Source organism: Oncorhynchus nerka, linkage group LG14 (assembly GCF_034236695.1).
Source record: "Oncorhynchus nerka isolate Pitt River linkage group LG14, Oner_Uvic_2.0, whole genome shotgun sequence".
In the NCBI taxonomy this organism is placed as follows: domain Eukaryota; kingdom Metazoa; phylum Chordata; class Actinopteri; order Salmoniformes; family Salmonidae; genus Oncorhynchus; species Oncorhynchus nerka.
The window spans coordinates 81,467,551-81,491,463 of NC_088409.1; the positions used below are offsets into that span (position 1 = coordinate 81,467,551).

Sequence of the window (23,913 nt, forward strand, 5' to 3'; positions counted from 1 at the left end):
ATTAATGAATACAATAATAGACCATATACAGTATATAAACCCTTTACTTGTGTCAAATAAGAGGGTGAAAGTGCATCTTCTAAAGGTTATACTGACAGTCTAACAGGTTGATTGAAGCAGGTGTGGCCATCTTTAGAGCTCAGGCCCATAATCATGTTTGGTTGTGAGGCAATGTTAAAGTGAATTTGTTAGGGCAGTAAGTACTTAAACATAACTTGCGTATATCCCAGCCATCTCCTATGTGCATATTATTTATGTGAATCCTAAAAGACACGTCTTTAGGAAGAGGGCCCAACAGTGTCTGTTCTACACAAAGCACGTACAGTAGAAAGTAAATACAAAACGAAATTGCTTCAGGGCTGTGTAAATATAAGCCTTGTGGTCTACAGTAGTACTGTTGGGATGATTTATCCTTCTATAGTAGTTAAGTGTTTGATTAATATGATTGATTGTACTGAGAGTCCAACCATCAGTCTCTGATTATAGGGAAACCAGTGCAGCACAGCAGGCCCTGATCTCAATGCCCCTGGCCTATTGACTAATATTGACAAATCCAATCCCTCTCATTTTAGTCTCTCAGTTCCATAGGCATTGCAAAAACTGTGCCTCAGACTTTGAGGACCCTACTCCATCCTCATGGCAACTCTCTCAATATACCCCTGATGATCCCCGACCATACAGGTGTAACAGTTTAGCTTCCGTCCCTCTCCTTGCCCCTACCTGGGCTCGAACCAGGGACCCTCTGCACACATCAACAACTGCCTCCCATCGTTACCCATCGCTCCACAAAAGCCGCGGCCCTTGCAGAGCAAGGGGAACAACTACTTCAAGGTCTCAGAGCGAGTGACGTCACCGATTGAAACGCTATTAGCTCGCACCCCGCTAACTAGCTAGCCATTTCACATCGGTTACACAGGCAACAGGCCAGAGGAACCTGTTTGCTTTGGAAACCTGTCAAGCACATGGCAATTAAAGATGCACTCCAGAGCTTTTCTATCATTTCAGCCAGGCGTTTTGAAAGTGGTGCTCACCAGCTGAAACGGATCTGTTTTTGTGTAGCCTACTACGTCATCCAATTGTGTAGAACGTCATCTATTTCCTGTGACTGTTACAAATCACATTTGTGACATATGTTAGGAATTTGTTGTGCTTTAGATCCTGGAGTGCATCTTCAACCACCTAAAGAGAGGGGTAAATTAGCGCCTCAATCGAAAACGGAGGAAATGCCTCCTCCCTTCTTCAAGGTTCTCATCGATGATCTGAAGTGAATGACAACAAGACTCAAAGCAATATGGTGGGAAGGAACCTTGCTTTCACCTTCACTGTCTGTCAGACCGGTGGCGATGATCAGTCGACAGGCAGGAGGAAGGGAAGAGGATACTTTCAGGGGCCTGGCAGATGATGATGATCTGACTACACAGGCACAGAAAGGCCTGGCAGATGATGATGATCTGACTACACAGGCACAGAAAGGCCTGGCAGATGATGATGATCTGACTACACAGGCACAGAAAGGCCAGGCAGATGATGATGATCTGACTACACAGGCACAGAAAGGCCTGGCAGATGATGATGATCTGACTACACAGGCACAGAAAGGCCTGGCAGATGATGATGATCTGACTACACAGGCACAGAAAGGCCTGGCAGATGATGATGATCTGACTACACAGGCACAGAAAGGCCAGGGAGATGTACACAAGTGTACAGTAGGCTTACAACCGGAGACCTTTTAAAATAGGAATGTAGCAGGCACCTGTTCTCTAGACCTATTCTTGGTAACCTAAACACCATGTCAATTTAAATAGCGGTAAGGACACCTCTCCTATCTTCACAGATACTGTACTATTTACACATCTTACATGAGTGACTTGTCAATTACATATATTAGTGACTTCTCAAATGAGTGGGCCTGTTATAGGCATGATACAAAATCTCAAAATATTCATGTGGAATTGTGTAGCCCACACTACAATAACATGGGCAGGTGCGTCTTTGAGATGCATGGGAGGGAGGACAGGTTTTCATGCAGTGAGAGGCATAGTGATGTATACTTTTCAGGAAACTGTTATCAAACCACAGTCCTCAACTCAATCAACCAGCAATCAACCAGTCCGTTCTGGGAGCGACAGGCAGTTCATTTAGGTCTCAGGCAAGGTTACCCATCATCATAGAAACCTGCCATAGGTAGACATACAAGTGCCTGTATGAATGTATCAACGGTAGGCTACTGTAGGCTTAGTACTCAATAAGCAGATGAAGGAGTTTACATGGTGCTTGCTATATCCTACTGTTAAAAGGCCATTCTGGACAATGTTTATTTCAACAACAACAACAAGTGAAGGGAGGGAGGGACATTATGCTAGTATACAGCAATATTTACGTAATCACACACACATCACATTATCATCATGATTAGCATCTTCATCATCAGGCGTTCCTCCTATTCGTTCCAGACGAGCGGCCTGACTCGTGATCTGGTCTATATTTTAACCAGCAGATCAGCCACGTGACGACCACTGAGAACATGGCTAGGATGCTGGCCACGGACAGGCAAATGGGGCCCGCGGGCGAGGGCGGGTTGCTGTGACTGTGCACGAAGATCAGGCCCATGAAGAGCAGAACCAGCATGGACAGAAAGGAGAATATCACACACACACAGCCCGTAGTCAGGGCAACCCGCTTGCAGCTCTGACAGCTGTCATAGCGCACGGAGTCCTGGGAGAGCGTAGTGGCGGTGGACAAGGTAGTGGAGGGGGTAGCTTGGCTCGTGGACGCCCCCGATGCCTCCTCGCGCCTGAGGGCGACGAGTGCGGGGTGCAACGGAGGAGGGTAGAGGGGCAAGGCATCTTGAGGCAGAGGGTCAGAGTCAATGTACAATGGGAAATCCTCCGTTACCTTGGTATTATTGGGCAGGTTTTGTATCCGATAGTCCGGCACGGGCGTCCTGTGGCGACATATAGGGCAGCTGATTCGCCATGGACGCTCCTCGCGGAGATGGAGAGTGTTCAGGCACTCCTCGCAAAATGTGTGCAAGCATTCTAAAATCTTGGGTGCGCGACGGTCAAGGTCGAAATAATTGTAACATATTTTGCATTCATACTCCTCGTATGGGAACGCTATCTCCAGCCCGCGCGTGGGTTCCGCTCCACTGGATGCTGAATCTACCTCTGCCATGTCATCTTTCGCCATTCACATTCTCTACGAAGACAAAGGAGCCTACAGGCAGAGATGTAGATAACAGTGTTCGTCTATCTCCCGTTCATAAAAGCGCCATCATCTCGTTGATGAATTGTATAGCCTACGTTGATATTGTTGATATATTTGGATAATCCCCACGACGTCAAAAAATTAAATCCAGGCGTCACCCGTCATCACCAGTGTTCAGATCCGCTCGTTAAATATGAAATGGGTATCATTTTACGCTTCGGGGTGTGGGAATCGGTGATGTAATGCTCGTGAGGGGTTAATCCACCGGAGTGATCTATGCTCAGCCCGCAGAGAGAGGAGACAGTAAGGCGACGATCGACACACAGTTCATGGTTGTTATCTTTCCTCTCGGTTGATCGAAACCGCCCGGGTTGATAGGGGAGGACAATAGACACTGTTTTCAGCCCTCTCTGGGAGTCAGAACGAGAGGCGATGTAGAGATAACTAAGTCCGCCGCCATCATGCCATTTAGAAGGGATGCGCCATAATTAAATCAAAACATCTCATGAGTTCAAACGATAGACTCTGTCAAAAAGGCAAAGTTGAAAGGTCCACTGTGACATAAACTGTGTTCATATAATCTGTGCTCCTATTGTTTTGTTTAATATCCTCCTTCATTTTTGTCCTTTCCAGTGGTCATCCGTTCTTGGTCCGCATCTCTGAGGCCACACAAGCTACTGTATTAAGTCCTGTTGTCCCTTTGAGAGGACATTCTGGGCTTTTCAGTGATATCGTATGTGTGGGGGTGTGACTTTGAAAACTTTAACTTCCTGGTTCTAAAAAAACGTGTCTACCATTAAAATTAGAACATGTGATGGACATTTGAAAAGAAGTGCGTGTGGGCTAATTATTAATGATACTTTTTATGAGCTTGATATTCAAATAGTTTCTGGTAGGCCTAAGTGAAAATCTCAGCAACAGTTAAGTGAGGTGTCAGGACTGTGTAAAAAAAAAAGCACATTAAATGAGAATGCTAAATACGAGGTTATCAAGAAATATCCTCTGTAGTGGACTTCCAGATGCCACAACTATGTGTTTTATCTAGTGTACCTATTGACTGTAATAAAAGACGTCCAGTATGAAGATAGGCTGATCACACTTGTAGGCGACGTCATGCGTAGAAACACTTCATCCTAATGGTCGTCTCGCGCCAAACTGCGCTTGTGCAGACAGTCAAATCAAAGGCACGCTTTCAATATAAAGTTGTTTTGACGAAAATGAAAACGTGTCAATTTGTCACTTTCACGATGTTGGAGTTCAACTACTTAAAACATTGGCTCGAATCTAGGATGTGCCTTTAGAGATCGAGAAAATTAACAACAAAGAAAGAACTGTTCGCTTCCACGATTGACTTCTCAAACCCCTGGCCTGTTCTGTTTGGTCTGTTTCCCAAGCATTTCCGGAAGTCTCGCGATGTTGCGCCTCTTGATTTAGAACCGTGTTGTAATGTAACGTATGTCCTAACGACCACTACAGAGGACAATTTTGCACTTACAATAAAACAGAAATAACAATATTTGTTCACATTTTTTTCTTGGTAACATGTTTTTATTTCACCCCAAACACTTATGTCATGTAAAAAAAAAACTAAAACAATCGCAAACTTTTTTTGTCGGGTCTCAGTTTATTTAACCAGATAGGCCAGTTGAGAACAAGTTCTCATTTACAACTGCGACCTGGCCAAGAAAAAAGAGCAAGAAAAAAAGAGCAAGAAGATATATAACAATATGGGGATGAGGTAGTCGGGTGTGCTATTTACAGATTGGCTGTGTACAGGTACAGTGATCAGTAAGCTGCTCTGACAGCTGATGCTTAAAGTTAGAGAGGGAGAATAAGTCTCCAGCTTCAGTAATTTTTACAATTAGTTCCTGTCATTGGCAGCAGAGAACTGGAAGGAATGGTGGCCAAAGGGGGTTTTGGCTTTGGGGATGACCAGTGAAATATACCTGCTGGAGAGCGTGCTATGGGTTGGTGTTGCTATGGTGACCGATGAGCTGAGATAATGTGGGACTTTACCTAGCAAAGACTATAACTTAAACCGACATAGGCAATTTGCACCTTGCAGTTGATCCCGTTTTGGGAATATTGCAGACTTATTATTCTGTATAAGGCCGAAAGTAGATACTTATTTGATTTGACCCATGAAGTCTTCAGGTTCAATATCACTTATTGAATAAAGGTATATAGCATAACCTTAAGCCCATTTGGCCTCATTGGGCTATATGTTGAACAAAATACTTAAAAGTAAGAAACAAAGAAAGACACACACGCACGCGCACACACAACACACACGCAGGACCTGCAGATAAACACAGGCTACATTGTTATCTCAAAATTATAGGCCGATTGTTATAGACTATTAGAATACATTGACAAACAAATACAAAAAAGTTAATATAAGGGTTTAAAAATAAAAAATAGTGGTTGATCTTTTCACGTAGTCTAAAGGTCGGTGAATTTGTCTGGCTTTATGACAGTTCGGTGCTCCTGGCGTATCCCACACACACCTGTCAAACCGCACCTGCACGCACAGAAAACACACCTCTGTGTGGGATGAGCCCAAGGGTGGGTAATGCGCTCTGTCTTAGTCTGTACCTGTCTGTCTGTTCTCATACACCTCATATGCTACTATTGAGAGAGTTGCGATGCTCAAACTGCTTAAATATCTGCATGGTTCGGAGCTTGTGGCCAAGTTCCAGAGGGCATGCGGTCTGTTCCTCATCGAAGCCTCGCATCAGAACGGAAACTGGGTGCACCCTCCGCGGGAGACGCCGCTCATAGACGCAGAAACACCTCACCAACTTGCTCGACTGCGGTGCGGTAATGGACACGTTATTACCAGTGAAAAGGACAGCAACTCAAATGACAAACACAAGGAAAATGGATACAGTGTTGGTGTAAGTGTAAACTTTTCTATGAGAGTTTGAGTTATTGAGTTGAAGAAACAGAAGAAGGTAGGCTCCCACTGGGCAAAAACTGGTTGAATCAATGTTGTTTCCAGGTCATTTCAACCCCAAAATGTAATGCGATGACGTTGAATCAAAGTGGAAAACTGATTGGATTTGCAAAAAGTAATCAATGTAAGATCATTTTGTATTTTGTCACCTAACTCTTAACTCTTAACCTACTGTAAATCCAATGACATGGTAATTGTTTTGTAGATTTTACATTTTTAATCCAGGTTAGTTGATAACTTAACCAAATGTAAAATAAAACTAGATTTTGAATTGATGTATGTGCCCAGTGGGCTATAGGCTACCTTCCCAGGGCTGGCGTTATGGGCAGGCGTTATGGGCTGGCGTTATGGGCAGGCCTTGAGAAGGTATAGCCTCTATTCCATACCTCCTTGCCCATCCAAATCAAATATTTCAAATTGACCATTTATATGACTGAAACTCACACCAACAGAAGGACTCATCAATCATATAAAGCATCCGAACAAACTAAACTGCAACCCTCTGTCTCAGTTTGCTCCCGAGTGGCGTAGTGGTCTAAGGCACAGCATCTTAGTACAAGAGGCATCACTACAGTCCCTGGTTTGAATCCAGGCTGTATCACATCAGGCTGTGATTGGGAGTTCCATAGGGTGGCGCACAATTGTCCCAGCATTGTCCGGGTTTGGCAAGGGTAGGCTGTCATTGTAAATAAGAATTTGTTCTTTACTGACTTGCCTAGTTAAGTAAAGGTTAAATAAATACACAATTTTTAAAAAAACGTGTAGCCCATGTATCTGATGCTGTCTGATCAAAAGAGTATGGCATGTCATACTCTTTTTGGCCTGACAGCATCAGATACATGGGTTACATATTGTAAAACATAGGGGTGCTGTTTTGCTCACTCGGATGCTTTCTTCGTTCACATAGTTTTTCAGCCATGCAAATTGAAGGAAAGTTGGCGGGTGCACAGTGCACTGTTCGGATACTGGAATTATTTTTGAAGAACCTGTGAAGATAACTTACTTTTTGAATAGCACATCCAATAGGCTTAAAAGGGAAATGCAGAGGGAAATGTTTGTGGACTAATTGCCAAGCCTCGGTGTAAGGGGCAAAATATCATGATCTGACGAGCCCATATATTCAGTGGAAAGCTCTTAAAATACCTGAAAACCTTTTCCTAAAAACAGCTGTCTGTCTTGAACTCACTGGACATTTTTGAAGGCCCGGAATAGGCTAGTTGATACAATGTTGCACGTTTGCTGGTGGGCAGGACCCAGTTGATTGATTTGATACAATGTTGCACTTCGCTAGGGATAGTTCAAGTCAAGAAAGATGAAAAGGGAGGCAGACAGCTGGAGTAGAGAAATGAATGCGATTTTTTGTAAAAAATGTATTTATTTATCGGCTTTATGTATTTTTATTTTGTTGACCTTGGAAGTTATAGGCCCACTGCTACATTGGTCTATAGGCCATCGCTGAGCTCCATGCATGCGCTCATTTCTTTAGCTGCCAATGGATCACAGTGTATCAATTTTATTTATTTATTTATTTATTTGTATTTCACCTTTATTTAACCAGGTAGGCAAGTTGAGAACAAGTTCTCATTTACAATTGCGACCTGGCCAAGATAAAGCAAAGCAGTTAGACACATACAACAACACAGAGTTACACATGGAGTAAAACAAACATACAGTCAATAATACAGTAGAAAAATAAGTCTATATACAATGTGAGCAAATGAGGTGAGATAAGGGAAGAAAAGGCAAAAAAAGGCCATGGTGGCGAAGTAAATACAATACAGCAAGTAAAACACTGGAATGGTAGATTTGCAGTGGAAAAATGTGCAAAGTAGAGATAGAAATAATGGGGCGAAAAGGAGCAAAATAAATAAATACAGTAGGGGGAGAGGTAGTTGTTTGGGCTAAATTATAGATGGGCTATGTACAGGTGCAGTAATCTGTGAGCTGCTCTGACAGCTGGTTCTTAAAGCTAGTGAGGGAGATAAGTGTTTCCAGTTTGAGATTTTTGTAGTTCGTTCCAGTCATTGGCAGCAGAGAACTGGAAGGAAGAATTGGTTTTTGGGGTGACCAGAGAGATATACCTGCTGGAGCACGTGCTACAGGTGGGTGCTGCTATGGTGACCAGCGAGCTGAGATAAGGGGGGACTTTACCTAACAGGGTCTTGTAGATGACCTGGAGCCAGTGGGTTTGGCGAAGAGTATGAAGCGAGGGTCAGCCAACGAGAGCGTACAGGTCACAATGGTGGGTAGTATATGAGGCTTTGGTGACGAAACGGATGGCACTGTGATAGACTGCATCCAATTTATTGAGTAGGGTATTGGAGGCTATTTTGTAAATGACATCGCCAAAGTCGAGGATCGGTAGGATGGTCAGTTTTACGAGGGTATGCTTGGCAGCATGAGTGAAAGGTGCTTTGTTGCGAAATAGGAAGCCAATTCTAGATTTAACTTTGGATTGGAGATGTTTGATGTGAGTCTGGAAGGAGAGTTTACAGTCTAACCAGACACCTAGGTATTTGTAGTTGTCCACATAAGTCAGAACCGTCAAGTAGTGATGTTGGTCGGGTGGGCAGGTGCAGGCAGCGATCGGTTGAAGAGCATGCATTTAGTTTTACTTGTATTTAAGAGCAATTGGAGGCCACGGAAGGAGAGTTGTGTGGCACCCCCATAGAGACTGCCAGAGGCCCGGACAACAGGCCCTCCGATTTGACACACTGAACTCTATCAGAGAAGTAGTTGGTGAACCAGGCGAGGCAATCATTTGAGAAACCAAGACTATCGAGTCTGCCGATGAGGATGTGGTGATTGACAGAGTTGAAAGCCTTGGCCAGGTCAATGAATATGGCTGCACAGTATTGCTTCTTATTGATGGCGGTTAAGATATCGTTTAGGACCTTGAGCGTGGCTGAGGTGCACCCATGACTAGCTCTGAAACCAGATTGCATAGCGGAGAAGGTATGGTGGGAATTGAAATGGTCGGTAATCTGTTTGTTGACTTGGCTTTCGAAGACCTTAGAAAGGCAGGGTAGGATAGATATAGGTCTGTAGCAGTTTGGGTCAAGAGTGTCCCCCCTTTGAAGAGGGGGATGACCGCAGCTGCTTTCCAATCTTTGGGAATCTCAGATGACACGAAAGAGAGGTTGAATCAATGTGTTCATGTGGCAAGGGCTGGTGCTCTCACAGTAGTTAGATTTGAACTTAAATAATTCAGATAAATTCAGATTTTATGATTAACCAAGTCATAATGATATTGAGAAATGAAAACATTATGATTGAAATGAACCCGATCAACAAAAATGCATGTATGAAAATCATAACTGGCGCACAGATTGGTAGAAATGGTAGAATAAATTGTAAGCTTCTCCAAACTTGAAACTTATGTGCCGCCGATTTGTTTGACAATCAGATGAAAACAAACATATTGACTGGTTGTGTTCATGCCACGTTACTAGGCTAATATATTGAACTGTTTTAAGATGGTGAATCCTTTAGCTATTTTTTTTATGAATTTTAGGACCCCTGTAGGTATGAAAAATGTTTTTAACAAATAATTTGATAACATTTTGAATTTTGCCTTTCCTATTATATCCAATAGGAAGCAATACAGAACACATTCATAAATGGCAAAACAGACCATACAAAAAACAAAGCATAAGAAATGAGTTTTTTGAAGTGTCTGTCCTATATCTAGGAGATATAAGAAAGCTCAGGAAATATTAACGTTTTTTGGACACATATTTGATGCACAGGTGTATCAACAGACTCTTAATAATGGAGATGTCTTTACTTTAAAACCCATTAAAAAAATTGGCCCATGAAAAATACGTGCCCCCTATGGAAATCAAAATCCCGTCCAACTGATCAGTTCTGACAGCGGTCCTGTACCTTCCGACAGGCTTGTTAGTCCACCCTTCTTTGATTGAAGGTAGAGATTGCTTGCAGATTGATTATCCGATGGCCAAAAGGTATTTTGCAGTCTTATTCATTGCATTTGTTTTGAAGAATGAAACCAAGTAGGCTATGAGTAGTCTAAACAAACAACCCAACATCCGTGTTTGTTTTGGGGTGTTTGTTAGGCTATTCAAATGTGACATAACATAGGCTACATAGCCTATGACCTGACTTGAGCATTTAGCCTAGGCTATTATTTTGTTTAAGCTACTTTAAACTTAGATACAACAGACATTCAATATCAAAAGTAGTTCCAACCCGATGAGGACCGCTGAAGGCCTTCAAATCAAATCACATTTTATTGGTCACATACACATGTTTAGCAGATGTTATTGCGGGTGTAGTGAAATGCTTGTGCTTCTAGCGCCGACAGTGCAGTAATATCTAACAGTTTCACAACATATCTCCCAAAAAACACGTAAATCTAAGTAAGGAATGGATTAAGGATATCTATACATATATGTCAGAGCAGCATTGGACTAAGATACAGTGACATAGTATAGAATACAGTATATACATATGAGATGGGTGATGCAATATTTACAAACAATTAAAGTGACTAAGAAACCGTAGAACAGTATAGAGTACAGTTTACACATATGAGATGAGCAATGCAAGATACGGAGACATTATTAAAGTGGCTAGTGTTTCATTTCCTTAAAGTGGCCAGTGATTCCTAATCTATGTCTATAGGCAGCAGCCTCTGATGTGCTGGAGATGGCTGTTTAACAGTCAGTGGTGTAATATAGAATACAATACAGTATATACATATGAAATGGATGATGCAATATGTAAACACAATTTAAAAATGACTAAGACACTATAGAATAGTGTGGAGTGCAGTTAATACATATGAGATGAGCAATGCTAGATATGGAACATTATTACAGTGGCTAGTGATCCATTTCTAAAAGTGGCCAGTGATTCCTAATCTATGTCTATAGGTAGCCACTCCTGATGTGCTAGTGATGGCTGTTTAGCAGTCTGATGGCCTTGAGATAGAAGCTGTTTTTCAGTCTCTCGGTCCCAGCTTTGATGCACCTGTACTGACCTGGCCTTCTGGATGATACCAGGGTGAACAGGCAGTGCCTCGGGTGGTTGATGTCCTTGATGATATTTTTGTCCTTCCTATGGCATCGGGTGCTGTAGCTGTCCTGGAGGGTGGAAAGTTTGCCCCCAGTAATGAACTGGGCAGATCGCACCACCCTCTGGAGAGCTTTGCAGTTGTGGGCGGGGAAGTTGCTGTACCAGGCAGTGATACAGCCCGACAAGATGCTCTCGGTTGTGCATCTGTAAAAGTTTGTAAGGGTTTAAGGTTTTAAGCCACATTTCTTTAGCCTCCTGAGGTTAAAGAGGCACTGTTGCGCCTTCTTTACCACACTGTCTGTGTGGGTGGACCATTTCAGTTTGTCAGTGATGTGTACGCGAAGGAACTTGAAGCTTTCCACCTTCTCCACTGCGGTCACATTGATGTGGATAGGGGGGTGCTCCCTCTGCTGTTTCCTGAAGTTCACAATCATCTCCTTAGTTTTGTTGACATTGAGTGAGAGGTTATTTTCCTGGCACCACACTCCCAGAGCCCTCACCTCCTCCCTACAGGCGGTCTCATCATTGTTGGTAATCAAGCCTACTACTGTTCTGTCGTCTGCAAATTTGATGATTGAGTTGGAGGCGTGCTTGGCCACGCAGTCATGGGTGAACAGGGAGTGCAGGAGGGGGCTGAGCATGCACCCTTGTGGGGCCCCAGTTTTGAGGATCAGCGAAGAGGAGGTGTGGTTTCCTACCTTCACCACCTGGGGGCGACCTGTCAGGAAGTCCAGGACCCAGTTGCACAGGGTGGGGTTCAGACCCAGGGCCTCGAGCTTGATGATGAGCTTGGAGGGTACTATGGTGTTGAATGCTGAGCTATAGTCAATGAACAGCATTCTTACATATGTATGCCTCTTGTCCAGATGGGACAGGGCAGTGTGCAGTGTGGTGGCAATTGCATTGTCTGTGGATCTGTTGGGGCGGTAAGCAAATTGAAGAGGGTCTAGGGTGGCAGGTAAGGTGGAGGTGATATGATCCTTGACTAGTCTCTCAAAGCACTTCATGATGACAGAGGTGAGTGCTACTGGGCGATAGTCATTTAGTTCAGTTACCTTTGCTTTCTTAGGTACAGAGACTATGGTGGTCATCTTGAAGCATGTGGGGACAACAGACTGGGATAGGGAGAGATTGAATATATCTGTGAACACACCAGACAGCTGGTCTGCGCATGCTCTGAGGACACGGCAAGAGATACCATCAGCCTTGCAAGGGTTAACACGCTTAAATGTCTTACTCACGTCGGCCACAGAGAAGACAAGCCCACAGTCCTTGATAGCGGGCTGCGTCGGTGGCACAGTATTATGGAGCGAAGAAGGTTTTCAGCCCGACGTCGGTGTCCGCGACGTGGTTGGTTTTCCCTTTATAATCTGTGATTGTCTGTAGAACCTGCCACATACGTCTCGTGTCTGAGCCTTTGGACTGGGACTCAACTTTGTCCCTATACCGACGTTTAGCCTGCTTGATTGCTTTGTGGAGGAAATAACTACACTGTGTGTATTCTTTCCATATTCCCAGTCTTCTTGCCCTGGTTAAATGTGGTGTTTCACGCTTTCAGTTTTGCGCGAATGCTCCAATCTGTCCACGGTTTCTGGCTGGGGTAGGTTTTAATAGTCACAGTGGGTACATCATCTCTTATGCACTTCCTGATAAACTCATTCACCGTATCGGTATATGTGTCAATATTATTTTCTGAAGCTACTCTGAACATATCCCAGTCCACGTGATCAAAACAATCTTGAAGCGTGGATTCCAATTGGTCAGACCAACATTGAATAGTCCTCACCACAGGTGCTTCCTGTTTGAGTTTCTGCTTATAGGAGGGGAGTAGCAAGATGGAATTTTGGTCCGATTTGATGAATGAAGGGTGAGGGAGGGCCTTATATGCATTCTGGAAGGTAGTATAACAATGGTCGAGGGTTTTAGCAGCGCGAGTACAACAATTAATATGTTGATAGAATTTCGGGACCCTTTTCCAAAAATGTGCTTTGTTCAAATCCCCAGCTACAATAAATGCATGCCAAGTCCTGACCATAGAGAGTCCTTATTTTCTATGGTAGAGTAGGTCAAGGCGTGACTGAGGGGTTTTCTAGTTATTATTTTCTATGTGGGGTTCTAGTTTATTTTTTCTATGTTGGTATTTGGTATGATTCCCAATTAGAGGCAGCTGGCTCTCGTTGTCTCTAATTGGGGATCATATATAAGTAGCATTTCTTTACACCTGTTTTATGGGATATTGTTTTGAGTTAGTGAATGTTACACGTTATTGTTACGGTTCGTTGTTTGTTTCATTCTTTCTTTGTTGTTTTGTGCGTTTCTAATAAATAATGTGTGGAAACCATATCGCGCTGCAGCTTGGTCCGAAAATTATTCCAGCGAACGTGACAATGCAGCCTCAGGATATATGGATTCCAGTTTGCATAAAGTCCAGTGAAGTTCTTTGAGGGCCTTTGTGGTATCCGCTTGGAGAGGAAATAGACCGCTGTTGCTATTATTGACAAAAATTCTCTCAGGAGATTGTACGGTCTGCATTTAATTGTGAGATATTCTAGATCGGGTGAACAGAACAGTTACACCATAAGTGATTAATCATAAAACATATACCTCCACCCTTCTGCTTCCCAGAGAGATGTTTGTTCCTGTCGGCGCGATGTACTGATAAACCAACTGGTTTTACCGTGTCAGACAGTATATTGAGAAAGCCATGTTTCCGTGCAGTAGAGTACGTTACAATCCCTGGTGTCTCTCTGAAAATAAACTCTCGCCTTGAGCTCATCAATTTTATTATCCAGAGATTGGACATTAGCGTGTAAAATACTCAAGAGTGGTGGGTGGTGTGCATGCTTCTTAAGTCAGACCAGAAGACCGCCTCGAGTACCTCTCCTTCTCCGGCGTGGTTTTGGGTCAGCATCCGGAATAAGTTAGATTGCTCTGGGGAGAGCAAACAAGGGATCTGCTCCAGAGAAGTCGTAATCCGGGTTGTAATGCTGGAAGTTCTGGTGAGTTATCGCCACTCTAATATCCAAAAGTTCTTCCCGGCTGTGTGTATGACACAAAACAATTATTGAGCTAATAACGTAAAAAAAATAGTACATAAACAAACAAAATAGTGCAGAGTTGCTTCAGAGCTATTCACTATGCTGACATCTCTGTCGACACCATCATGATGAAGCTGGCGCGGATGAGGATGATGTCACAACTGGATCAGCCGTGCTTCTGTTTCTCTTTTCCCTCCATCACACATTGACGGTCCTGATGGTGACTCCTGGAAATGGAAGTGCCTAAAACATGTTTGTCAAATTATTTTCCAAAAGACAAAATATTTTTCTATATTGAAATCAGAAGTAAACTGCCATTCATTGCATTTCATAGGCTATCCATGTGACTCGTGAGATAAAGACTTCAACTGACAACTCTGTCCAAAAGCTGGAATTGATAACAATGCTACATGGTCTATTGAGAGTCTGCTCCTGCTAACTTGTAAAAGTTGTACAGGTCGACCCGAGGCCATATACAAATAGTTAATTTCACTATATGTTCATTTGAGGCTACAAGTGGTTATCTTGTTCAGAATATGGTTACAGAGGAGTGAAAATGATTGGAATGACAATGACCTGCAATGAGCCTCCTTTTTGTTATTATACTGTCGACTACTCTGCTTTTACACTGTGAATGAGTGGCAAAAACTATTTACTGTCATTAATAAGGTTTCCCGCTTTTTCTAGTCTCAGATATCCCTGATCTTATATTGTGGGAGGCAACCTGTTTGTCTAGAGAGACTACTAACTCTGTACCCACCCACAGGTGTCTGCTAGGCCCCAGTATGAGGTGAGGAACCGGCTGCTATACTTCCTGTTCCTGGTGTCGGCCGGGCTGGGTCACGAGGTCTTCTACATCACCTTCCCTCCTTGCTTACACTGGAACCTGGACCCCTTCCTCTGCAGACGCCTTGTCAACATCTGGACTGTAAGTCACCTGTGGTTGCAAAAGAGAGAAAATATCTATGTGAGTTAGGATGGTTTGAAGAACAGAAAAAGTACCAAATGGAACCATATTCCATATATAGTGGGCCCAATGTGACCTGGTCAAAATAAGTGGACTACTTTTGACCAGGGCCCATAAGCCCCACTATATAGGGATTGGGGTGCCATTTCAGATGCAGACACAGTCTTCTCTGCTCTTCAAACCATCCTCCCAGACATAAATATTTTCTGCTACCACTGCTACCTATTAAATTCACACCTGCGGTTTCATTCCAGAAAATAAATGTTTAACTGGAAATACCCACACCGATATGGTATACCAAAGCAGTGTCACAGACTGATGCCTTGCTTGAACATCCCATACAATCTCATGTTTATCATGAGAGAGAGTGTGTGAGACAATGAAGCTCTTTTTCTCCTTCTCCCTCACCTCCTCTCACCCCTTACCCCTCTCTGACCCAGCCTTTCATCCCTGCCTCCTTACCCCTCTCTGACACAGGCTTTCATCCCTGTCCCCCTTACCCCTCTCTGACCCAGGCTTTCATCCCTGTCCTCCTTACCCCTCTCTGACCCAGCCTTTCATCCCTGTCCCCCTTACCCCTCTCTGACCCAGCCTTTCATCCCTGTCCCCCTTACCCCTCTCTGACCCAGCCTTTCACCCCTGCCTCCTTACCCCTCTCTGACCCAGCCTTTCATCCCTGCCTCCTTACCCCTCTCTGACCCAGCCTTTCATCCCTGCCTCCTTACCCCTCTCTGACCCAGCCTTTCATCCCTGCCTCCTTACCCCTCTCTGACCCAGGCTTTCATCCCTGTCCCCCTTACCCCTCTCTGACCCAGCCTTTCATCCCTGCCTCCTTACCCCTCTCTGACCCAGCCTTTCATCCCTGCCTCCTTACCCCTCTCTGACCCAGCCTTTCATCCCTGCCTCCTTACCCCTCTCTGACCCAGCCTTTCATCCCTGTCCCCCTTACCCCTCTCTGACCTGGTCCTGACACCCCAGGCCACATGGGCCACAGGGACCACAGGGCTCAGGTGGACTGGTGCTACAGGGTGATGGGACAGGCAATAGAACAGAACAGGAGGGTCCTTAAATTACTCAGTATTTGGCAAGCAACAATTAACAATCCCACAATTTCAACCAGTGTTACAACTGTTTATTACTGAGTTATAAACATCTTATGAATCGTTAATACTCATAGATCATCTATGTTCCTGCATCTAGGTATGCTTTGACCATGAAGCTCAAACTCACACATGCACGCACACATACACACTCTGATTTGAGTGTCAGTAAGTTTGTGTGCACTGTGTGTCCTTTCCTCCAGTGCAGGTGTATGCCCTCTGAGCGACCTGCCCATGTTCTTCCCCAGGGGAGGAATGGTTTGGGAAGTGAACTCTGAACCCCCAGCCACCTGTAAACACCAACACACATACTTGCTTGTTCATGCATGCATGCACGCACGCACGCACACACACACACACACACACACTCCTCTAGTTGATCACAACACGCACCTTATTACAGGGTAACACACATCTTTTCTTCATGATCATAACTAACACCACTGAATTACAGACTGTGACCCTCTCCACTCTGGTCCTCTTCCCGAAGCATGCTGTATTGACAGGACTTACCATAGCATTTATTACATACTCAATTACATACTATTACATACTGTATTACATACTCAAACCACCTACTGTATGTGTCCTCCCCCTGTAACCAGTCTGATCACTAGAAATAAACTTCGATTTCGGACATTTGAAAAGGTCCCCAGAATGTTGATATGCCTTCCTCAGCGAGGAAGTGAGTGGTTTCTGTCTTAACCATGTAACTGCGCGGCATTAATAAATGTATACTTTCAAGCATAATATATCAGATTTAGAAGGGAAACAGCCCATTTCCCCTTTCCCACGACCCTCCCATGTTGATCAAAGTCCAGAGTGACACTGGGACCGATCAATACTCTCATTCATTCAGCTAAATCTGCACTGCTGCTATCTGTTCATGACCTGGATCATCTGTAACTCATCTCTTCATGTGATGGTGCCTTGCCAATCCTTTGATGTGGCCCACACAAAGAGCCTAATGTGTTGGCCCACTGTATAGGTTGATCTGAGGACAGTACCAGTGAGATTGATATGATCGGTGGTGTGTTAACAGGGGCAGGGTACGATATTATTCAGATTCAGATTCAGCGTGTTTAGTAGTCACATGTGCAGAGTTGCAGGTGTGATTGCAGGGTAGAGTGAAAATATTAGGCTCCGAGCTCCAACATGCAGGACCAAGTGAAATAAAATAATAAAATGGTCATAAAAAGAACAACAATATAAGCAGAAATAGCACTATACATGTCATAACTGTAGCAGTGATGAATAAATAAATGCCCATTGGGGTGGAGGCAGAGTAAATGGTGCCCATGTCTTGGAGGCAGTAGCATCAGGGACAGTATTTCTTCCGAGGGAACAAGTGGCTGATTGCTAAAGTGATAGTGACTCTCTTCCCTCCCCCCTCTTTCCTTCCCTCCCTCCCTCTTCCTCTTCTTTTCCTTCTCTCTTTCAGTATTAATCTCTGGTTGCTATGTTAACCATGAGGATAAGAAGCCTGTAGGCAGTTTTATCTCTCATAGACCATGGTTACTGAAACACTCACTGATTATAGTGTCTCCATCCTGTGAATAGGAATAGTCACCACCTCTATATCTTTCTATCTGTCGCCCGCATACTCCTTCCTACCCTCTCTCTCTCTCTCTCTCTCTCTCTCTGTCCCTCTCTTTCTCTACATCTCTCTCTCTCTCTCTACCTCTCTCTCTCTCTCTCTCTCTCTCTCTCTACCTCTCTCTCTCTGTCCCCCTCTCTCTCTCGCTCTCTCTCTCTCTCTCTCTCTCTCTGTCCCTCTCTCTCGCTCTCTCTCTCTCTACCTCTCTCTCTCTCTGTCCCTCTCTCTCTCTCTCTCTACCTCTCTCTCTCTCTCTCTCTGTCCCTCTCACTCTCCCTCTCTCTGTCTCTCTGTCTCTCTCTCTCTCTGTCCCTCTCTCTCTACCTCTCTGTCTCTCTGTCTCTCTCTCTCTCTGTCCCTCTCTCTCTCTCTCTCTACCTCTCTCTCTCTCTCTCTCTCTGTCCCTCTCACTCTGTCCCTCTCACTCTTTCTCTCTCTCTCTCTGTCTCTCTCTCTCTCTCGCACAAAGGTTGTAATACAACATATTTTTTCTGCACAAACTATGTATCACTAAAATATCAGTTGTTTCACAACCATTGTCAAAGAATCTGAGTGTGTACAGGGCATAAGTGGAGTGTGTCTGTGTTCCTGTAGGTGTAGAGACAGTCACCATCAACTGAAGACACTGTGTCAGCAGCTCATGGCTGTATTTGATTCTTAAAGTAGTCTGCAACTGCAGACTGTGCTCCGTTTATAGAAGTGTGTCTTGCATCTTCTTGCAAACTGGTTGCTACACACTGAATGATTACTTATTTATAGGATACTGTGTGGCCATTCTTAATGGAGCATTGAACAATCAGGTTAACTTCATACATTACAATGTTTTTGATGTATTATTTCACAGTAAAAGTGTAGAGTTCCATCCAATCAATCAAATGTATTTGTAAAGCCATTATTAAGATTTACCCTCCTCTCCACCTCCTCTTTTCCTGTCCTCTGCTCTTATTTTCTCCTCCTCTTCTCTCTTCTCATTCTCTCCTCTCCTCCAGATGGTGATGTACATCGGCCAGGCCCTGAAGGATGTGCTGAAGCTGCCACGCCCTCTATCGCCCCCAGTGGTGAAGCTGGAGAAGCGTGTGGATGCTGAGTATGGCCTTCCCTCCACCCACGTCATGGCCACCACCGCCATCTTCTTCACCCTACTCCTCAGCGCCCCTTCCAGGGTTCAAGTGAGGCCCATGCAGCACCCTGAGCCTCTTGGGTCCCCTGCCAAGCTTCTGCTACTCAGTCTTGGGGGAGACTCAACACTTGCTCATTCCCCTGGGACAAGGCCTGTACAGAACTATAGATGTAAAATAAATATGGAGAGTTTGGTGCCAACATAGTTATTCCCTACAATGCTCACTAACAGGGATGTAAACACATTTGTGCACAATATTTGAGACGAATAAGCTTTTTGTGCGCATGGAAAATTTCAGGGATTTTTTATTTCAGCTCATGAAACATGGGACCAACACTTTAATGTTGTATTTATATTTTTGTTCAGTGTAGTTTGTCGGACTCTGTACAGCCTTGTCTGAAAAACCCCCAACTTGCCTCTAGACCTTCAGTGTATGCAGATTTGAAGGACCTGAAATAGGTGTACGCATCTCTGTTCAGGGGGCTTGTCTCTCCTGAGTCCCTGAGTCCTGACCCTGACTGCCCTTCCTGGCAATGTGCTGGGAGGGGCGGAGCGGCCAGTCACCATCATTCACCATCAGGCACCAACAGTCACCATCAGACACACCCACACAGCTGCTTTGTTCCTCTGATAGACTAGAGTAAATGACTGTCGATCTCTCTTCACTCTCTCGCTCTCTGCTCTCTCTCTACTCTCGTTCTCTCTGCTCTCTCTCTCTCTACTCTCTCTCTACATTATCTCTCTGTCTCACACAGAACAATCAATCAACCAGCTACTCAAACAACACCAGCCTCAGATACAGTGGTAGTGTCCTGCGGCGGTGACATTGATTCTGAGAGAGCATGTATAGCTATGCATGTGGTGACTTAGTTTCTGTTTCTGAGAGGGTACATAGCTATAGATGTTTAGTGGTCTGAATGGCCTGAGGCGATCTCTTAGGTTCTGAGGGGTGAAAGGTCAGGACAGTCAATCACAGTGGCCCCTCCATCCCAACATCCTTTGTGTCCATTCAGAGTCCATTCTTCATTAACTTCTTCTGAAAGCCCCCCAACTGCAAGGGAAAGGAACAGACACATGAAAGAGAGAGAGAAGCAGGGAGTGAAGGAGGCGAAAAGGAGAAAAGGAGGTCAATGAATATACATGACATAGGCTCTCTTCACTGTCATTGAAATGGAGGGAAACAAAAACACAAATGGGGCAAATTATTTAAAAGGGTGGAGAGGGAAGGGGAGATGGACAGAGACAGTTGAGCAAAAACAGAGGATGTCTTTAAGGCAGTCCATAAGTCAAAGTGGCAGAATAGATGGATGACAGAAGATGTAGTTGCTTAGGGGATGTAGATGGATGACAGATGGAAGATGTAGTTGTCTTAGCGGGATGTAGATGGATGACAGATAGAAGATGTAGTTGTCTTAGGGGGATGTAGATGGATGACAGATGGAAGATGTAGTTGTCTTAGGGGGATGTAGATGGTTGACAGATAGAAGATGTAGTTGTCTTAGGGGGATGTAGATGGTTGACAGATAGAAGATGTAGTTGTCTTAGGGGGATGTAGATGGTTGACAGATAGAAGATGTAGTTGTCTTAGGGGGATGTAGATGGTTGACAGATAGAAGATGTAGTTGTCTTAGGGGGATGTAGATGGTTGACAGATAGAAGATGTAGTTGTCTTAGCGGGATGTAGATGGATGACAGATGGAAGATGTAGTTGTCTTAGCGGGATGTAGATGGATGACAGAAGATTAGGGGGATGATGGGAGTTTCTTGCTTCCACCATCATAGTCTGACAGTCCCAAGCTGAGGAGGTTTTCAGATCATATCCATAATTCATCAGAGTATCAGAGAATGTATTTCATCAGAATGTTATGTATTTTGGAGTAGTGTGTGTGTTTGTGTGTGTACCCACGTCTGAGTCAGTGGAGGCTGCTGAGGGGAAGAATGGAGAGAATGGAATATTATCAGAAACATAGAAACCGTGTTTGATACCATTCCACTCCAGCCATTACCACAAGCCTGTCCTCCCTGATTAAGGTGCCACCAACCTCCTGTTGTCAGAGTGTGATTTGTGTGTACCTCTATTTTCTGTCCACAGTTCCAGTTTGAAGTGGGTCTGCTTGTGGCGGTGGTGCTGTCTGTGTTGGTGTGTCTGAGTCGTCTGTACACAGGCATGCATTCTGCTCTGGTAAGTCTCTTCTGCTGCTCTGCCCGACAGTACTGTATAAAGTACTGTATAAAAGATTCAGACCCAATGCAGGATGTATTATTCATACTGTATGTCTGGCTGGCACTGTTAGCTAGGGGGACCTGCCTTTCACTTTGACACTCATCATGCCTTTACATAAGAATAAGTAGTTCATTATGACCTGTTAGAGTTTTTGGAGTAAATATGAGATAACGGAGGTTCCAGAGCAACACGCTGACCAGAGGAAGCTGGTGAGAGGAGCTATAGGAGGACATGGAACAGTGTCAAACATATAGAAACCACATGTATGACTCTGTTCCATTAATTCCATTCCAGCCGTTACAATGAGGCTGTCCTCTTATTGCTATTCCCACCAGCCTCCTCTGACTCAGACTAGCACTTCATCACCATAAAGACCACATCACCCTTCAATCAATTATTAATATATCTGTCTAAGCAGTTACAAAATTGTATAACATACATGTATGTATATACTCCCACTCCCTGCTGGTTTCAGGACGTGATCTGTGGTGCTCTAATCTCAGCCACATTAATGTTGGTCACCTATCCATACTGGGAAACCTTCGACCGGCTCCAGCTCACCTCCCCACTCTCCCCCATCGGGGCATTGGTACTGGCTCTCTTCCTGAGCTACACCTACCCTGAGCTGGACCATTACACCACCACGCGGGGGGACACCACCACCATCCTGGGGGTGGGTGCAGGCTGTTCTGTGGGCTACTGGGTAAATGAGAGGCTGGGGGAGACGTTTGAGCCCCAGGGGGTGTTACCCATACCCCTGCCAGCACTGACACTGGGTGGCTTAGCCCTGGCCAGCTCCCGCTTTGTGGTGGGTGTCGTGGCGTTGGTTGCAACTCGACAGATAATGAAGACAGCCAGTCTGTGGATGCTGTGCTCCTGGTATGGAGTGTCAGTCAAAGACATAGACGCCAGGAGAAGGAAGGAGATCGAGGTGCCATATAAGTTCACCACCTATACTTCTATAGGCCTGGTCCACTCTATTCTAGTCAATAGACTGTTCATAGTACTGGGACTGCTATGACCCAATGCTTTTATGAACTGTTAAAATATATACACTACCATTCAAAAGTTTGGGGTCACTTTGAAATTAGAAAACGGTATCAAACAGTTTCTGTGAAGGGAGTAGTACACAGCGTTGTACGAGATCTTCAGTTTCTGTGAAGGGAGTAGTACACCGCGTTGTACGAGATCTTCAGTTTCTGTGAAGGGAGTAGTACACCGCGTTGTACGAGATCTTCAGTTTCTGTGAAGGGAGTAGTACACAGCGTTGTACGAGATCTTCAGTTTCTGTGAAGGGAGTAGTACACAGCGTTGTACGAGATCTTCAGTTTCTGTGAAGGGAGTAGTACACCGCGTTGTACGAGATCTTCAGTTTCTGTGAAGGGAGTAGTACACAGCGTTGTACGAGATCTTCAGTTTCTGTGAAGGGAGTAGTACACCGCGTTGTACGAGATCTTCAGTTTCTGTGAAGGGAGTAGTACACCGCGTTGTACGAGATCTTCAGTTTCTATGAAGGGAGTAGTACACAGCGTTGTACGAGATCTTCAGTTTCTGTGAAGGGAGTAGTACACAGCGTTGTACGAGATCTTCAGTTTCTATGAAGGGAGTAGTACACAGCGTTGTACGAGATCTTCAGTTTCTTGGCAATTTCTCACATGGAATAACCTTTATTTCTCAGATCAAGAATAGACTGACGAGTTTCAGAAGAAAGGTCTTTGTTTCTAGCCATTTTGAGCATGTAATCGAACCCACAAATACTGATGCTCCAGATACTCAACTAGTCTAAAGGCCAGTTTAATTGCTTCTTTAAATATGCACAACAGTTTTCAGCTGTGCTAACATAATTGCAAAAGGATTTTATAATGATCAATTAGCCTTTTAAAATGATAAACTTGGATTAGCTAACACAATGTGCCATTGGAACACAGGAGTGATGGTTGTTGATAATGGGCCTCTGTACGCCTATGTAGATATTCCATTTAAAAAAATCTGCTGTTTCCAGCTACAATAGTCATTTACAACATGAACAATGTCTACACTGTATTTCTGATCAATTTGATGTTATTTTAACAGACAAAAAATGTGCTTTACTTTAAAAAACAAGGACATTTCAGAGTGACCCCAAACTTTTGAACAGTAGTGTAAATATAAAACATTCTAGGATCCTGTCATCATTCAAGTGTTGTGTAAGAATGTTCTGACATTTACATTTTTTTTATACATCCAACATTGATTCTATATTTTTCACACATTGTGAATCTTTGAAAGACTGAAGAGAAATGAAAAGACTCAATGATCTTATTTAACGTGTTACTTGCCTTCGTTATTTCTGACTTCCTCACCATCACACGGAAACCGACCTAAGCAACACCTGCAGTTACAGTACTGTATCGTCTGTCACCGAGTTCATGTCCTGTTGTATCAAGTAGATGAAGCTCCACCCAGGACCATTAACTCACCTAACAAGACCATACCAGTTGGACACACAAGGAAACCTGTTGAACCACAGCTTTGTGGCTTCCTGTTATTTACACTCATACAGTGTATTAGACCTATATGCTGTATGACAAACCTTCAAAATGTAAATGACCTGAATCGATACAATTGCTCAGAGCAATGTCTTTACATTGTATAGTACAGCATATTGGTTAAAGCTCAAATGAA

The 23,913-nt window shown here is 44.0% G+C and overlaps 2 protein-coding genes across 2 annotated transcripts; one reads left to right on the forward strand and one right to left on the reverse strand.

Moving 5' to 3' along the window:
• Positions 1 to 2,304: 2,304 nt before the first annotated feature.
• Positions 2,305 to 4,396, reverse strand: LOC135559695 (E3 ubiquitin-protein ligase RNF182-like). Its single transcript, XM_065000490.1, has one exon. It carries the CDS (start codon positions 3,190 to 3,192, stop codon positions 2,431 to 2,433), a length of 762 nt encoding a protein of 253 aa, XP_064856562.1. The 5' UTR covers positions 3,193 to 4,396; the 3' UTR covers positions 2,305 to 2,430.
• A 1,368-nt stretch (positions 4,397 to 5,764) lies between these two features.
• Positions 5,765 to 22,462, forward strand: sgpp2 (sphingosine-1-phosphate phosphatase 2). Its single transcript, XM_029681396.2, has 5 exons — positions 5,765 to 6,107; positions 15,008 to 15,169; positions 18,895 to 19,074; positions 21,118 to 21,207; positions 21,725 to 22,462. Exons 1-5 carry the CDS (start codon positions 5,856 to 5,858, stop codon positions 22,268 to 22,270), a joined length of 1,230 nt encoding a protein of 409 aa, XP_029537256.2. The 5' UTR covers positions 5,765 to 5,855; the 3' UTR covers positions 22,271 to 22,462.
• Positions 22,463 to 23,913: the final 1,451 nt, after the last annotated feature.

Coding starts and splice junctions, on each gene's coding strand:
- LOC135559695 (XM_065000490.1), bottom strand. CDS start 3,192: ATGGCGAAAGATGACATGGCAGAGGTAGATTCAGCATCCAGTGGAGCG.
- sgpp2 (XM_029681396.2), top strand. CDS start 5,856: ATGCTCAAACTGCTTAAATATCTGCATGGTTCGGAGCTTGTGGCCAAG. Junction 6,108..15,007: donor AAAATGGATACAGTGTTGGT/GTAAGTGTAAAC, acceptor ACCCACCCACAG/GTGTCTGCTAGGCCCCAGTA. Junction 15,170..18,894: donor GCCTTGTCAACATCTGGACT/GTAAGTCACCTG, acceptor CCTCTCCTCCAG/ATGGTGATGTACATCGGCCA.